Source organism: Metschnikowia bicuspidata (genome assembly GCF_001664035.1).
Source record: "Metschnikowia bicuspidata var. bicuspidata NRRL YB-4993 chromosome Unknown METBIscaffold_7, whole genome shotgun sequence".
Taxonomy (NCBI): domain Eukaryota; kingdom Fungi; phylum Ascomycota; class Pichiomycetes; order Serinales; family Metschnikowiaceae; genus Metschnikowia; species Metschnikowia bicuspidata.
In genome coordinates this window covers 338,325-355,113 of record NW_017387737.1, presented here as the reverse complement: position 1 = coordinate 355,113, position 16,789 = coordinate 338,325, and the positions used below count along the sequence as shown (strand labels likewise).

Below are 16,789 nucleotides of genomic sequence, written 5' to 3'. Positions count from 1 at the left end.
GGGGGGGGGGTTGTCCTCGTTTGGAAGATTCTTGGTGGAACCCAGCTAGCTGGAGTGTACATGCAAGCACTGAAATTGAATCAGAAGTTAAATCAGATTAGGTGCGTTGCACTTGAGAAGTGTCCGAAGTTTAAATTGCCTTCAGGCGAAAGTTCGATCATTGAAGAAAGATTTTTTTGATGGAATGGAATTCGGCGAACAGGGGACTATATCTTCTACGATTGAGGGGGCATCAACACGTCCTGAATCAGAATGTGACATGCGTACTTCGGGTGTCGTCAGAACTTGTTATGCTTCTTTGACCATCAATTAATCAACAGTCCTTTTTTTTTCGCGAGAATATCCTACAGAAATGCCACTTCGAACCATGGTGGCAGAGAAATCAATAAATAATATACTCTTGTATTTTTATCTATACAGCGCTCCTAGATACCCTTCTTGGCCTCGTCGAAATGTTCCTTGAACTTATCGGCATTTTCCTTGTTACCGAACCTGATGGCCAAGGTCTGGGCCTCTGGCTCACCCTCAGAGATGTCGGCGGTCACAGTGTATACCCAGGATCTGTCAGAGCCAATGTTTGGCTTCAATTCGTAATCGCCCTGCACCAAGTGGTTGGCGCAGATCTTCAACGTCTTGTCTCTTCTCATCAAAACACGAGTTTTCTTGGTCTCCTTGTGCTTCAAAAACTTCACGTCACCAGTACCTCTCTCCTTCCATTCCTTGGTGTCAGCGTGGAATCTGAACAATTTGGCACGTACTTTGAACATGACTTCTTCATCTTCTTCGTTGGTTTTCACGTCAACTTTCTCCAAGTGAACCAAAGGCTCGAAGTGGACATCCACTTCCTCCTCGGCGTCACCTTCCGCGTTGTCCTTCTTCTCGGTTTCGTCGTTCTCTTTGCCCTCTTCCTTGTCCTCTTTGTCCTCCTTTTTCTCCTTCTTAGCACCAAACATCAGGAAAACATTTGACGTAGGAGGCTTGGGAGCTTCAGTAGCACCGGTGGTGGCAGTGGTTTCTTCAACCTTAGGCTTGGTCTCCTCAGTAGACATGTCGTGTGATTACAGAGATGGAATAGTATGGATAAGTTCAGGAACTTTTTTTTCTCACAGTTAAGGTGTTTTTTCCCGGCTGTCTTGGACCCTCGATTTCGCGATCTCAGGCACGACCACCATGACCGCGCATCTTGTCAATTCCTGGAATACATTATCAAGAGATGTCATGCTGATCTCAGATGTCGTGTGTTTTGTTCCTTATTGATATTCGAATTTCAAGTTGGAAGAATGAAAAATTTCTCTCAATCGGTATATTTGTTGAATTACTTTTTCTTTTCTACTTACAGTCAGCACTAGAACTAGTCCTCCATTTCCGACGGTTTGATTAATCCTGCCACTTGCAAGTCTTTCTCTCTCTGTAATTTGGTTTGCTCTTGCTTCTCGATTTCTTTATCCTCAGCAAAAAGATAGTCAGTGGCGTCACCACCAAATTCCTTTATTTGAACAAGGAAATCCCTCAAAGTGCCACTAAATTTGTTCAAGTCCTTGTAGACGGTCGTCAAGACATTAAGGAAGTTTATCAATTGCTCCTTTTGCAAGTTCTCGAATGCCGAAGACAATAAGTTACCCAAGTACTGTTTCAAGTAGTCAGAGTTACTTGTTCCCTCCGCAGCCTGCTTGCTTGTGTACAAGGACTCCTTGATCACACCATCCTCGATTAAATGAATAAGATGTGCGAGGAGTTGAGCTTGGTATCTGAAACCAGATTTATGGTCGGGTTGAGTTAAGACATAGAAGGTGTCCGACAAGATCTGGAAGTAGAAATTTTCGTAAAATGCTTTGGTGAAAGGCGTGTTGCCGAGGTTTTCAACATTCACGATCAATTCCAAAGTCAAGGACAAGCCACTCTCTTCAACCTCTCTGTTGTTGTGCTTCAATGCCCACAAAGCAGCATTGATCAACGATTGAAAAGCCTCACCAGACAATTGCAACAAAGCGTCGAAAGACTTGTGGTTTATCACTTTCAAAAGCTTGTAGTATTCAACTCTATGCTCGGGGTATTCGACAAAGTCGTTCTTGATCATGTCGAGAGTGCATGCAAATACATTTTGCAAGATCAAAACAACACCCCCCGAAATCATGTGACCGACTTTGGCTACCAAGGCAGCCATGCAGTTTAAGACTTCTGCGTCTCTAGCATCAGGGACATTTGTTTTGTAATCTTCCAAGACAGCAGCGAACAATGGTTGTGAAAGATCCCTCACAATTTCTTCCAAATTGTCTGCCTGGTTAATGTAAGTCTCAACCATCTTCAAGATTTCCTTCTTGATTGTTCTTAAGCCTCTTACCTTTGGAGTTTTAGTCGCAATCAATCCTTCAGTGGCAACAGAATCGGAAATCATTCTGCTCACTGCTGTGTACAAGGATAACATGTCGACATACATCAAACCAAGCTGAGAGTAGAAGCCTGGGCCCATAGCCTTGCAGACGGAAACATTTGTTTTGATGATATTGGCGATGATTTTCACGGTTTCAGTGTTTGTCAAAAGTTGGGGATCCTCAGCAGAGCTCTGCACAATTGCTCCCCAAGCAACGTTGGGGAATGCCATTAATTCGCTGAGTAATTTGTCTCTCAACTCCTTTTGTGTTTGGGCACTCACAATTATCCCACATGCTTCGTAGAAAGTATGGACTTGTTGAGGCAGCAAATCCTCAGTAATAGCTTGAACGTTGCGAATGATTTCGACAATAAAAGGTTCTGTTTCCGAAGGTTGCTGGACAACAAAATGTCTTTTACACTTATTCGTGATCTTAATAAATGTATCACATGCCATATCCTGAACACCCTCGTGAGTTTCATGCATGAACTCAAATAGCTTGTTGACCACAGTCTTCAAGAATTTCCAGTGCGCTTTGAGGAATCTTGGATATTGGCCAACAATGTACATGATGTTAGAAGCAACAACGGCTTTGTTATCCTTGCCTCTCTTCAATTCTGTCAAGGACAACAAGTCCTTGATAACAGAAACAAGAAAGCGTTTCTCCATCTCTTCGTTCATTGTTCCGGAGATCGAACCTATAGCCCAGCACAACGTGTTGATATTGTGCCATGACCACTCGCTTTCATCAATCTGTCTCGCCAACTTCTCCATCATGATTTGCTCAGTGTCCACGACATCCAAGTGTGTCAAGTACACCAATACTTCCCTCATGGACTTGTACAACTGAATGGTATCACTCTCCTTCACAAATTCTCTGACAATCTCGCCCTCATCGTTCTCAACAATCAAGACTTCCTCTGGTCTAACCATATTTTCGATGATAACCAATCTCAATTTTGACAAGATCTGTCTGTACTTGTGTTGCCTCAACGGGTATTTTGCGAGGATCGAGGGATCAGGTGCACCGTTCGAGCCTGGTCTCAATTGAGAAGCGTAACTTGTAAGTTGCATCAACGGACCCAATTCGTTGGCAGGCAAGTTCCTGATTTCCTCAAATAATCCGTAGATAAAGGTGCACCAGTAGTCCAAGCACGTTTTGAACAATTCACGTTCTTCAATACGTGAAAGCTCGATTAAATAGTTGGTCGAGATAAGGAACAACTCGTTCAAACTAGGCGCAGACTCTAAAGCCTGCAAGTGGTTGCCCAAGAAAGTGCACAAGAACATGGCTAAATCTTGCAAGAACGACTGGTCGTTCGAGTTTGCCAGTTGGTAAGATCTTTTTAACGAAATTGAGTTATTCAAAGGAACGATGGTGACGATCTTTTCCATTGCCGCTTGGAAATACACAATGAACTTCTCCTCGTTTTCAACGGAAATCAAGCTGGAGACCTCGGTCAAGCACTTTAAGGTGAGAGCCCTGGTGTCCGGGGGAGCCAAGAACTTGTTCGTGAACAAGGCCAAGATGTCCGTTTGGAATAGATAGTTCAAAGGGATCCAGTGGATGTACTTTAACAACGCGCTCAACGTGGCCGTGACCAACGAGGTCTTGGTTGTTTTGTCCAAAACTTCATAGCACAACTTGAAAATCTGCTCGAACTCGGCTTTCAAGCTCAACTTCAACGAGTTGGCCTTGGCCTGGGTCATCTCATCTTGCGAGAAGTCGAAGATCTCCTCGCCCATCAACTTCAAAATGATCATGTTGTTCTCACATACGTTGAAAGACGAGCGCGAGCTCATGACAATCTCCGGGACAAACTGGGGCCAGTTGTGGGGCCACTCTTGCTTCAACACGGACACCAACGTCAAGTCAATTTTGTTGATGAGGGCACGCTCGGTCTCGAAGATTTTCTCGTCGTCACACAATGCAATGATCATGTTGACGATGAAGTTACGGATTCCGATGCGCTCGGCCTCCGGAATGGTTTTCCATCTGTATTTGATCAACGAGTTCAAGCACGACAAGGCGATGTACTTCGATTGGGGGCTTTTGGCCGCCGAGAGAATGGCGTCGGCACGTCTCCAAGATTCAGGGTGTTCTTGGAACTGGTTCAAGATGACCAGCGCCTTCTGCTGCTCAGGCCCGGACTTGTAAAAAGTGTCGACGATGCTGTCGAACAAATCGAGATCGAGGTCTCTGGAAAAGTCTAGAATTGCTTCCATTGCGAATGGTTACAATGACAGCGCCTAGTGGGTAGAGGGTGAGGATATTTTTATAAGTAGAGGCGTAGGGGGAAACAAGAAGGGCGTTGCTGGGGCAATTGGCAAAACAGTGAGACAGCTGGATGAAGAAAAGATTTGAAGGTGTTGGTGCGACTGAGAAAAAAAGACCAGGGAGGAAGCCGGACAATTGTGTTCAGGTATAAAATGGCGCTGCGAAAAAAAAGGGAAGGGGTCTGGACTGGGCAAGATCTGCTCCGAGAGTCTTCCTGTCTTATCGGCTTGTCAATGTTTACAGTGAGCCTCGTGTTCTCTGAGCAGCCGGTTTTCAGCAGCGTGAAAAAATAGGGTAAAAATGCTGCCCGTTGTGAAGGCTTTTTATGGACGTGGAATCGATTAGAAGAGAGGTGCGGATTGCTTACGAGAGGCGGGCAGGGAGAGCACGTTGTGGAACAGTGGATGACCGCGACCGTGGCTTGAGACGTGCTCGGTGTAGACAGTCAATATACGACAGTCCAGGAAGCAAACACAAAACCTGCTGCGATTTAATAATATTCTTTTTCTTGTAATTACACGTCCGTGGACATACTGAATATAGCTCGGTATTTCATCTACCAACGTGGGTTCCATACGAAGGGCTTCGGGGGACTTTGTATTACTGCAGTGTCCGGTCACTGTACCCGAGTCAGACCTGGTTAGGAATACTGGAGTCGTGCAGGTGAGAAGCAGTGGTTAGTGGCTGACTTAAAAATGACAGCATTTCCGTGAACGCACGACTGGGCTTGAAACAAGCCAGAGCTTGTGAACTGATGGAAAAGATGGAATCCCCCATATTCATAAATTCATAAAACCAACGTCGATCACCTGCATAGACAATCCTTCCTGTAGTAGGATATGACAAAGGCACAAGGAGTCCGCTGGCAGGTGCCCTCGAGGGATGACTCGCAGAGGATACCCCTTCGTATTTCGGCATTCACGGGACGCCTTCTTGTGAAGGCTTGCGTTGTGCTTCTTAGAAATTCATGAATATTTATTAGTACTTTTGAAGACGTCACAATGCAAGTGGACGATCGGCTCTACTTGGTGCCAAAGGCAACACCTTTCTCAATGTTCTTAGACAACTGCTCAATGGCAACGGACAACAACCTCTTCTCTTCGTCATCAATCTTCTCCAAAATCTCGTAGTTCACCTCGGCAATTCCGTCCTTGGACAACTTGACGGGAAGAGAGAAGAAGTCAAGACCGTTGACCAACTTCTTGGCCTCAGAAGCGCCCTTGATCGAGGAGTCCAAGTTCAAGAAGGTGCACTCGACAACAGTCTTGCCAGAGGCGGCCTCCAACAAGGACTCAGCCAAACGGTAGCCAGCGTAAGCCATGGACAAGGTGGCGGAACCAGCCCCATCCTTAGCCTTGACAACCTCATCACCACCAAACTGCACTCTGTTGATCAACTCCTTCTTCTGCTCCGCAGACAACTTGTCATAGTATGGCTTGGCGCCTACAGAGTACAATGGCACAATGGTCTCGCCCGAGTGGCCGCCAATGACGGGAACCTCAAAGTCAGTTGGCTTGGTCTCTCCTGGGAAGAGCTGGGAGATGAAGGTGTTGGCACGCACAATGTCCAAGGTAGTGACACCAAACAAGCGAGCAGGGTTGTAAACATTGTTCTTTTTCAAGGTCTCCGCCACGATGGGCACAGTGGAGTTGACAGGGTTGGAAATAACCAACACAAGGGCGTTTGGCGCGTTCTCGGCAATTCCCTGGGCCAAGGACTGGATGATCGACGCGTTGATGTTGAACAAGTCGTCTCTGGTCATGCCTGGTTTTCTGGGCACACCTGCAGGGATCACCACCAAGTCGGAGCCTTTCAAAGACTCGGCCAAGGCGGTTTTGTCCTCTCTGGAAGAAGGCAAAAAGGATTTCGTCGTGGCGGCAGAATTGATATGGCCCAAGTCGGCGCCCACGCCCGGCACGTTGACAACATCAAACAAGGACAATTCGGAAACGTTCTTATTGAGTTTCAACAAAAGCGACAAAGGCTGGCCGATTCCTCCGGCGGCACCACAGACAGTAACTTTCACCATGTTTTGTATGAGTAATTTGTGTTCTGGCTAGGGGAAGAGATTTGTGCGTATGGGGATAATACGACTAAAGAGCTGAAGCAGTTCGAGAAAAAAAGGCAAATAAAAAATAAGGAGCACGGGCGCCGGCTTATATATAGGGGAGAAATATGGGGAAAATGTTGCCTGAGGTCCATATGACGCACAAGACACGCAGCACCAAAGGCTCACCCCAGATTTGCACGTGGTGCACTTCTTCCGGGCTTTCCCCGAGGCACATCGGGCATTAGCAATTGGGTACTAAATCTCACCACGCACATGAAACCAAAAATTTGCAAACGAATATTTATTTGGCAAGAAAGGAAAGAATATGATTTGCTTTTGAAACTTTCGGATTTAACGCCTTGGAACTTCGAGGGTCGTTGCACCATGGAGTTGGGGCTTCGGAGTTTGGCCGGCGAGTGGGGACGGTCGCGGGGGCCCTGCCGAAAAAAAGGATTTTTTGGGCTGTGGCCCGGAGTTCTCAGCAGTGCGGGTCCGTGACGAGAAACACCGGGACTTAAGGTCCGAATATGCCCGGGAGTTCCGACACGTAGGAACCCAAGCTCGGCGGATCGGCAATTTGGGTGGCTTTTCGAAAACCCCGAGCTCAGCTGCGGCTCGAGAAAAACGTGATGTTTTTATGGTTACCCGGGCTTCATCTGATTTCGCCCTTGGGCGTGCAGCCTGTGCAGCTCATAACAGGGCGAGCTGCTCAAAGGGTTCTGCATAATTGTTTGGGCACACGCGGCAGCTGGAATGATTAATAGAGTGGGGCGAATTAGAGATCGCAATTGTATTGCGTGGTAAGAAACACCTATGATTCCGCCCCTGCTCTTTGAGAAATGACCAGTTCAGAGAGAGTTTTCACAGGTGGCTTGAAGTGTGTGGATGTTTATGTACAGATGGGAGCCCCTGTCAGTATGCTGGGGTTGGACCTTAGCACTTCATTTCGATTCCTCTACTCGATACACAACGTCGTTTGCCACCTTGGTCCATGACCTCTGTGTTTTATTACATTTTATATTTTCTGTTCTGTCCATGTTAACCGTGCAGGAAATGTAATCGTGATTTACCCGACAATAATTGTCAGGCGACGGCATGTGATATGAATTTCAGTGGAATTTGAAATTTGTATCATGACGATTTGTCGTCTATGAAGTCAATGGGGAATTGGTGAAGGTTTTACTGCGACGGTGTACATATGATAACCTCATTGGAAAGCCCAGAAATGACACATAAGCTTGTTATCGCAACTCAAATATCAAATACCCCGCATCTCCCCTATTGTTCGGGACGCAAATCAAGCTGCAAAACTGGAAAAAAAAAGTATTCTATGAATCAAGTGATGGAAGTTGTTTGTCAGGAGGGAGATCACTGCGACGCTTATCTGGCCGGAACCTGCGACTTTCCATTTTCGTCCACTTTAATTCCTGTGCGTATGGAATTGTCGCATGGTCCTTTTTTCTCTCATGGTGTTCGTTTAAAGGCAATGCAAAATCATCGACACTACTTTATTGAAGCGCGCGATATCTTTTCACAGACGGTAATGCCTCATATTCTAATTCCAAAATAAATTAGCACTACCTTCAACTGTGAGTGAGACGTTGGTCTCGGCTAGGTCTTCACCCCGCAATTATTATACTTTCCTACATCTCGAGACACGTAGAGCTTCACTATAGCGTAAATTTTGAGGATATTCTGGCCCGTTTCTCATCTGGTATAGAGCGCCCGTAATTATGACAATTTAATAACACGCAACGAATGGTTTGTAGATGCGCCTATTATTACAGACTGTGTATGATCACCCTTTCGGTTTATTCATGACCTGGTGCCCCATACAGTGTGTATATTTCCATGGTAGTGCAGATGATCCACACGTCCAAATAAATTGCGTACTCAGTGCAGTATTTGCGAATGAAAGAAATGTCTCAAGGAAAGAATGCCAGAGAGTAATCTATTGAGCGATCTGGCGTTCCTTCCGTCCAAACAAGAGAGATGTTTGATGAAAGAGTATATTTGTGAGCCCTGGCTGTTTCAACTGGCCTTCTTTGAGTCATAGAGAGTATAAATGGTGTTCCTTAAGTTGGAAGTCCGTGAGTGAGAGCTAGCAAGATATTTGCTGTGTTGATTCAAGCCACACATACGTGGATGTGCCTGGACTAACCACATACTTTTTTTTTCAAATTTAGGCTTTGAGGGGAGTATACCCCACGCCATGAAGCATATTGTTTCTTTTTTCGAAACAAAAATACGTGTGGTGCAACCTTCCATTTGCAAATAAATTTACGCGGGTAATTTAGAAATCGCTTTCTCATTCTCCACTGAAATGCGCCTCATACCGCTTCAAATGAAAGGTGCAACCAACAACATTTTCGGCATCGAATTAAATGTTTTATGTCTGCTTCTTGACAGTAAACACATATAAAAAAAATTTAAGAGAACTCCCGCTCAACATGGGGTACGGAATAATCGTCCTGGATCGCAATATCACACTGGAGTTTTTCCTTCTGATATGCAGTAGACCGCAATATTTTAACTGCCATTCATCAAGAGCAGCTCACATGTCTTTTGTATGTATAAGTGGTCCTCTTCATATTTCGTCTTTGTTAAAATCAAATAAGCCATGTTTATAAAGATTACCCGTGAAGTTTAGAAACACAAAACAATAACACGCGTTCGTTCATGGGGCAAGATACATAGGGAGAACACCACCCCGCAAAAATATTGCACGCGCAGATAAAGGCGCGGGCGTGGTTTAGCCTATGCTGTGCCCCGCTTATATGAAGCGAACTCCGAACAATAGGCGTAGTCAACATTCACGTTCCCCGAATTTGAATATATTTGGCCACTCTCGGTTGTCTTAGAAGGTTCAACTATCTTTTTTATCTTCTCTCATTTATTTTGTGCGCCATTAAAAGCTTTTCTTTCACCCAAGACTACTCGGTCCTGAGCACTATTAGCTTGCTGAAAGATAAAATCAGGCCATACCAAATTTTCGTCTGTGCCAAACAAGCTAGCCTCAAAACGTCTACTACTTGATTATATCTGGTAAAATGACATCCTCACTCACCCTTTTGCGTGAAGATGAAAATGGACACCGCCCACGACCAAATGACGTAACCCGGAGCAACCTGGCAGCCTACGGGCTCCGCGACATGAAAGCAATATCAGTATCCCACTTAATGCCTTTTTCCAATAACACCACAACCCCGAAACAAGCCGTGGCTTTCCTGCCTTATTTTCGAGAATCAAACGAGTCTGGTCTGAGCCCTCGAAAAAATCCGAATCTGTGGGGAAAATCACAACATGTGAGAAGATTCTCTTTGGATGGATCTGGCTCGAGGTCCAAAACTTATCTTATCCAAGACATCGACAGTACGCTTAAGACACTTTTAAATAACGAAGACACAGACAATGATCATCAGATAACCATCGACGATACCGGTCCGAAAGTCTTGCATCTTGGAACGGTCAATTCTGATGGCTTCAAAACATCCGCAGTGCGAGGCACTTATATGCTTTCGAACCTCTTGCAAGAGTTGACAATAGCTAAAAATGCTGGTCTTTATTCAATGCGTCTCAGTGAACTGAGACTCAATGAAAACCCCGTGCAACGAATGAAGCGCTTGATCTCACTTGTGTTCTGGAAAAACCTTACCAGAGCCATCACAGAGGATAATGTGTTTGAAATGGCGAAAGACACCAAGATTGTGGAAGAAACGATGGATAAGAATGGGCACTTAATCAAATCAAAGGAAAGCGTCCGTATATATATTCCACACGGGCGCAAGGACCAATACGAGTATTATCTTTCCATCAAAAACAAAAACCCACTGTTGAAGTTGGATGTGCAGCTTCTTCCTGAAGTCATTGACGCTGATTACATATACTCCATTAACAAAAAGCCTGGTCTTTTGGCACTTGAATCTAGACCAGATCCAGGGAATCCCAAAAACCTCATTCAGGTCCCATACATTGTTCCGGGAGGCCGCTTCAATGAGTTCTATGGCTGGGACTCATACATGACCGTGCTTGGGCTATTGGTCGATGTCACATCTGACAACCAAGACAACTTGAAAATCGCTAGGGGTATGACTGAAAATTTCATTTATGAAATCACGAATTACAACAAAATTTTGAATGCAAACCGGTCTTACTACTTGGGCCGCTCGCAACCTCCTTTCCTCACGGACATGGCTCTTCAGGTGTACAAGAAGACTATCGAAGTCAACCCGGACAGTGGGGAAGATATGCTTGATTTCTTGCGGCTGTCGACTTTGGCGGCAATTAAGGAGTATCATACCGTGTGGTGTGCGAAGCCACGGCTAGACGAAGAAACAGGCCTTTCTTGTTACCATCCTGAGGGAAGGGGAATTCCACCCGAAACTGAGTCCTCCCATTTTGATTCTATTTTGAAGAAGTACGTCGACAAATACCAAATGACCAAAGAGGAATTCATTGAGGCATACAACGAGAATCACATTTCGGAGCCAGACTTGGACGAATACTTCCTCCATGATAGAGCAGTGCGGGAGTCTGGACACGACACAACTTATCGTCTTGAGGGCAAAGCGGCATACTTGGCTACCGTTGATCTCAATTCCCTACTCTACAAATATGAGGTCGATATTGCTTACATCATCGAGAAGTTTTTTTGTGGGTGCTTGATAAACCCGCAGACACAGCACCCCGAACTTCCTTCCGAATGGGCTGAAAGAGCCAGTCTCCGAAAAGCTAGGATTACTAAGTATCTCTGGAATGAAGAAGATTCAATATTCTACGACTACCACATCAGAGAAAAGAGACAACACAAATTCGAGTCAGCGACGTGTCTATGGCCACTTTGGGCCAAAGCTGCAACGTCTGAACAGGCCGATAAACTAGTGGCTAATTCTCTCTCCAAACTTGAAGAATATGGTGGCTTGGCGGGTAGTTCTGCCAGGTCTGTTGGTGAAGTTGGGCTAGATGGACCTTCAAGACAATGGGATTATCCCTTTGGTTGGGCACCACACCAAATCCTAGCCTGGGCAGGATTAAAGAATTACAATCACGCAGGCACCGTCCGCAGATTGGCCTATCGCTGGCTTTTCATGATGACCAGAGCTTTTGTGGACTACAATGGCGTCGTTGTTGAAAAATACAACGTGCTTAAAGGTGTCGCCCCACACAAGGTCGATGCCGAATACGGAAACCAAGGACTCGATTTCAAGGGCGTTGCGCTAGAGGGATTCGGATGGGTAAATGCTAGTTACGTTGTGGGCCTAACCTATCTAAGCGAACATGCTCAAAGAAGCATTGGAGCATTGATTCCTCCAGACGTCTTTTTGAATTACTTGGATGCAAACCAGAAAAGATCCTACCTGGTTCGGCCATAGTAAATGTGCACAACTATAGGGAAGACAAGCACCTTTGAGGTGTGCGTATGAGAACCGGACCAGGCATGAGCCAGCGGAAGTAGCAGATGTCCGCGTTGGGTTCCTCTTTGCCACACTTTCCTTTTGTTGATCTTTCATAAAAACAATAAACTTGATTACATTGCAAATCTTTTCGATTGGTCTTTCGCCCGGATATCACCCATAAATATTCCATTTGATGTCGTAGCAAAGCTTCGATGTTTAATGAGCAAATAATCGAGGTGAGACACATCAGACCACAAACCCGTGCACCAGCGGTCAATATATAGAAAAGTCCTCCATTAACTGATTGCTGAGACAAATCTGATACCCCACAAGATGCCCCTCATACACAAAAAGCCCGCCTTGGCGGGCCTCCACCGGCTATACCTCAGGGAATCACGAAGACGTTTTTCTGCGCAGTTCGCTGCAAGGGCAGAGGCAAGGAATAACACATTCAAGGCCGCAGTAGAGGCTGCCGAGAAAATGGTGCAACCTTCGAAGAAAACTTTCGACGACCCGTTTTCAATTGTCAGCCATGAAATGTCCAACTTGGCAAAGCTGATTGCGAACTTAATTGGCTCCGGCCACCCAATTTTGAATCGAGTATCGAGCTACTACTTCGAGGCCGAGGGGAAAAACGTGCGTCCGTTGATTGTTCTATTGTTGTCTAAAGCGTTACTGCAAATCCCCCTCGAGCAAAGAAATCGGATTGTCATCGACACAGCCGATGTGTCTGAACAGAAACAATATGCTGGCGTGCCGCAACAAACGGTGGTGGCGGGAAACTCTGTAAATAACTCCATTTCGCCACTTGCTATCTTGCACGGCATCAACCCCAGAGTGATTTTGGACCCGTTGTCCAAACCCATGGATCAACTCCCTGAATTGGACGCTGCAAATGGGATTCTTCCCAAACAACGGAGATTAGCCGAGATCGTGGAGATGATTCACACGGCGTCTTTGCTCCATGATGATGTCATTGACTTGTCCGACGCCAGACGCGGCAGGCCAAGCGGGAACATTGCATTCACTAACAAAATGGCCGTATTAGCCGGAGACTTTCTTTTAGGTCGTGCATCTGTGGCGATTGCTAGATTGCGGAACCCAGAGGTCATTGAGTTGTTGTCCACCACGATCGCCAACTTAGTCGAGGGTGAGTTTATGCAATTGAAAAACACCGTGATCAACAACGACAATTCTACTGTTACCAATGATGGTGACGTGAAAGAGATCCCTCACCCAACCGGCAAGGTTCCCGTGAAACAGCATGAATACCTGGTCTCTGCCCCAGTTGAGGTGGACCACAATACCAATGTCGATGCCGCGTTCGAGTATTACTCACATAAAACTTACTTGAAAACAGCCTCATTGATGTCAAAGCTGTCGCGCGCAGCTGCGGTCTTGAGCGGGGCCCAGGACAATATTATCGAGAACTGCTACGAGTTTGGCAGAAACTTGGGGTTGTGTTTCCAAGTCGTCGACGACATGTTGGACTACACTTCGAGCGATGCTGCCATTGGCAAACCTAGCCAGGCGGACTTGAAGTTGGGATTGGCCACTGCACCTATTTTATTTGCATGGAGAGAAGAACCTCATTTGGGCGAGCTCATTGGCAGAAAGTTCAGCGAGCCCGGTGATGTGGAAATTGCTAGAAAAGCCGTGGACAAGTGGGGCGGAGTGGAAAAGACGAGGGAGATGGCCCAGGAATACTGCGCCAAGGCGTTGGCGAACTTGAGAGTGTTGCCTGAGTCAGACGCGAGAAGCGCGTTGGAGCTCTTGACCAACAGTGTCTTGACGAGGACTAAGTGATTTTATATAGGCTTGGATCGCTGGCTCCACAAAATACATACTACAGCATCGAAGAATCCTGCCGTCTTCACATATTGTGAGCAAGTACCTTGTGTGCTTCGGGAAATTCTAGAAGATGCTTAACCTATCAGCATGCGGTTCGGCTGTCTTTATAGATAAAGAACTCCATGGCATATAAGAGCCTTATGTATTCGAGAAATCGGAGAATCTGGAATTCTGATGGGAAGACAAGGTCTTATTACTGTAAGAATTCCCAAGATTTGTTTTTTTTTTCTTTAGCTCTACATTGTATAATAAAATGGTAAGATTTCAGGATTGACACTCGTGATGGTTGCAAAAGGTGTCTTCGTTGCATAGTGGCCCATGCCTTTTGGGCCGCTTTTCCAAGAGCGCTAGGGGTTACCCGCCACCCAGCCGAAAAGTATATATATGTCGCGACTGCCGCATCCCTTTCTTTGCTCCTCGTCACCAGAAGATCAATTTCTTACACGAACATGGTTCTTGCCTTTTACCAGAACCATCCGGGAGTTGTCTTTTCTAATGGTGTACCTATACTTTTTGGGCTTTCTCCTCATGTTGCTAAATCATATATGATTAGCACCATTTTCTGGTGTGTGCACTGTGGCCAGTGCACTCCTCAGAAAGGACGGTTCGAAAAGTAGATACTTACGAGTGCGAAACGTATTTTTCGGCTCCAGCCAAACGAAGTTCAGTAGCCAAGCTCCGTGCGTGTTCTCATGGTGATAATGTTGATTTTCGTCGCTATTTACAATTTCTTCTCCGAAAGCAAGGACTTACCGTAAACCTTTCTTGCGTCAGTGATCTTGACGTATGCTCCTCTGGGCCCGGGGATCTGGCCCTTCACCACCAAGATCCCGGCGTCACCGTCGGCATGCAAAACCTCGTTGTTGTGGACAGTGCAGTTGTTGCCGCCCATACGGCCGGCCATCTTCTTTCCTGGCAACACTCTACCGGGATCTTGCGTGGGACCCATGGATCCGGCAGATCTATGCGACACGGACACACCGTGAGTGGCTCCCAAACCCTTGAAGCCGTGTCTCTTCATGACACCGGCAAAGCCTTTACCTTTGGTCACGCCCTTGACATCCACAAGCTGGCCCACCGCAAAGTAGTCTGCCTTAAGCTCTGCGCCTGGCTGTATGAGGCCCTCGTCGGTCCTCACTCTGAACTCGGAGATCTTGGCTTTGGGTGACACCCCGGCGGCCTCACACATGCGCAAAACCCCGGCGTCGACGTTCTTCAACTTATCCACGTGGCCCACCTTCACGGCAGAGTAGCCATGCTCGGTAAACAGTATCGTGTCCACCACTTCACATGCATCGATTTCGATGATGGTGGCGGCAAATTGTGCTCCGCTCGGCGAGAACCAAGAAACCATCTCTCTCTTGATACCAAGAAGCCCGGGTCTGGCGAGAAGCGTCTTTCTTTCGTTCGACTTGGTGAGACTGTGGTTGACCACTGGGGCAACAGTGTAGGTCAGTGGAATGGCGTGGATCGACGTGAGTCTAGCCGCGCCCCGCTGGAACTGAAGAGGCGCGACGCCGCTGGATGCCAATTTCAGGCCGGCTTTGGTCCACAAAGTTGCCATAGTATATTTGCTGTGGTGGTGCTTATGCTGAGTCTGGTGTGGTCTAAAATTTTTGATGGGCAGTGGTGCATGCACTACTGCGCACTGGGCCGGTGCCAGCTATGGCTGGCGGACTGGGGCATGTAGTTCTATGGAGAGTACGATGTTCCTGGGCTTCTGCGCTTTTTGTATGAGCGCCGAGCTCTTTTGACATTTGGGGCTCTTTTTCTCTCAGATGCGTGTGCTTGTCTGTTTGTCTCCATGTGTGTATTCATCGCGATATTAGGCCCTCGTATTTCCCAGCGAGCTTCTCGCAATACAAGCACTCTATACGCACGAGCTGGAACACACGCCTTGCCCATGCTCCGGATTCACCTCACGAGTTTTCCCTTCGACTTTGTATATCGCTGTACTGTATTTGGATCTTTACTCCCGACTCTCGCCTGTGGAAAACCGTGGCCTCAAGCTGGTGAAAAGACAACCACTGCGTGGCTACTGGATGCTGGCTATGGCCTCGCAATGGCTCAGTATATGTGCTTGGGTTTTTGCATTTCCTCCGTTAGTTCTATTTACATATTCATCCACTACTTGATCTTCTTTTGTTTCAATTTGATGGTCTCGTCATCAACAAAGATACCCTTGCCTTTGTATGGCTCCGGCTTCCTGTACTCTCTGATGACCGCAGCAAAAAGTTTCACTTGTTGCTTGTTGATACCCTCGATCAAAAGCACAGCTGGGTTACTCGAGCTGACGCTGAGGCCTTTGGGAATTTTCAATCTCGGCGTGTAAGGCAAACCAATTTTCAACACAACATACGTGCTGCCATTGGACTCCTCAAGACTGACTCTGTAACCAGTACCCACAAACTTCAACGTGGCCAAATGGCCTTCGGTTGTTCCGATGATGTGGTTCTGGATCAAAGCTCTGGTGGTTCCCCACATCGCCCTTTGAATCTTGTTGTGTGGTCTTTCGACCGACACATTCACAACATTCTCGTCTTTCTTGACCTCCACAAAACCGGGGACTGTGAGAGAAACAGTTCCCTTGGGGCCCTTGACAGTGATTAGTTTTTCCAAAGCGAACGTTTTCTTTCCCTTTGTGAAAGACTTCGAGAATTCCCGGGGAATCCACTCTGTAGAGAGCTCCACGCTCTCCATCAATCTGACGGGAGACTTGCCAATAAATGACTGCCTAGGCACAGACGTAGACAAGAGTCTGACGCCGCCCGAGTGGATGTTCCTAAACATGGTGGGTTGTTTGGCTAGTGATCGGCTGGTGACTGGAAAATTTTGTTAGCTAT

At 46.5% G+C, this 16,789-nt stretch overlaps 7 protein-coding genes across 7 annotated transcripts; 2 read left to right on the top strand and 5 right to left on the bottom strand.

The window, feature by feature from the left end:
* Positions 1 to 437: 437 nt before the first annotated feature.
* Positions 438 to 983, bottom strand: YRB1 (Ran GTPase-binding protein; the record flags this gene model as incomplete). Its single annotated transcript, XM_018854771.1, has 1 exon — positions 438 to 983. A coding segment is annotated over one exon (546 nt), but the record flags the coding sequence as incomplete, so codon positions are not given.
* Positions 984 to 1,351: 368 nt separating this feature from the next.
* CRM1 (exportin) lies at positions 1,352 to 4,597 on the bottom strand (the record flags this gene model as incomplete). The annotated part of the gene is made up of 1 exon (XM_018854390.1): positions 1,352 to 4,597. The coding sequence occupies one exon, from the start codon at positions 4,595 to 4,597 to the stop codon at positions 1,352 to 1,354; it is 3,246 nt and encodes a 1,081-aa protein (XP_018709795.1).
* Positions 4,598 to 5,670: 1,073 nt separating this feature from the next.
* Positions 5,671 to 6,678, bottom strand: MDH1 (malate dehydrogenase; the record flags this gene model as incomplete). Its single annotated transcript, XM_018858064.1, has 1 exon — positions 5,671 to 6,678. The coding sequence occupies one exon, from the start codon at positions 6,676 to 6,678 to the stop codon at positions 5,671 to 5,673; it is 1,008 nt and encodes a 335-aa protein (XP_018709794.1).
* Positions 6,679 to 9,878: 3,200 nt separating this feature from the next.
* Positions 9,879 to 12,071, top strand: NTH1 (alpha,alpha-trehalase NTH1; the record flags this gene model as incomplete). Its single annotated transcript, XM_018858128.1, has 1 exon — positions 9,879 to 12,071. One exon carries the CDS (start codon positions 9,879 to 9,881, stop codon positions 12,069 to 12,071), a length of 2,193 nt encoding a protein of 730 aa, XP_018709793.1.
* Positions 12,072 to 12,575: 504 nt separating this feature from the next.
* On the top strand, positions 12,576 to 13,901 carry METBIDRAFT_79787 (trans-hexaprenyltranstransferase; the record flags this gene model as incomplete). The annotated part of the gene is made up of 1 exon (XM_018859126.1): positions 12,576 to 13,901. The coding sequence occupies one exon, from the start codon at positions 12,576 to 12,578 to the stop codon at positions 13,899 to 13,901; it is 1,326 nt and encodes a 441-aa protein (XP_018709792.1).
* Positions 13,902 to 14,667: 766 nt separating this feature from the next.
* On the bottom strand, positions 14,668 to 15,510 carry METBIDRAFT_46942 (mitochondrial 54S ribosomal protein uL3m; the record flags this gene model as incomplete). Its single annotated transcript, XM_018858105.1, has 1 exon — positions 14,668 to 15,510. One exon carries the CDS (start codon positions 15,508 to 15,510, stop codon positions 14,668 to 14,670), a length of 843 nt encoding a protein of 280 aa, XP_018709791.1.
* A 563-nt stretch (positions 15,511 to 16,073) lies between these two features.
* Positions 16,074 to 16,736, bottom strand: MRPL6 (mitochondrial 54S ribosomal protein uL6m; the record flags this gene model as incomplete). The annotated part of the gene is made up of 1 exon (XM_018854387.1): positions 16,074 to 16,736. The coding sequence occupies one exon, from the start codon at positions 16,734 to 16,736 to the stop codon at positions 16,074 to 16,076; it is 663 nt and encodes a 220-aa protein (XP_018709790.1).
* Positions 16,737 to 16,789: the final 53 nt, after the last annotated feature.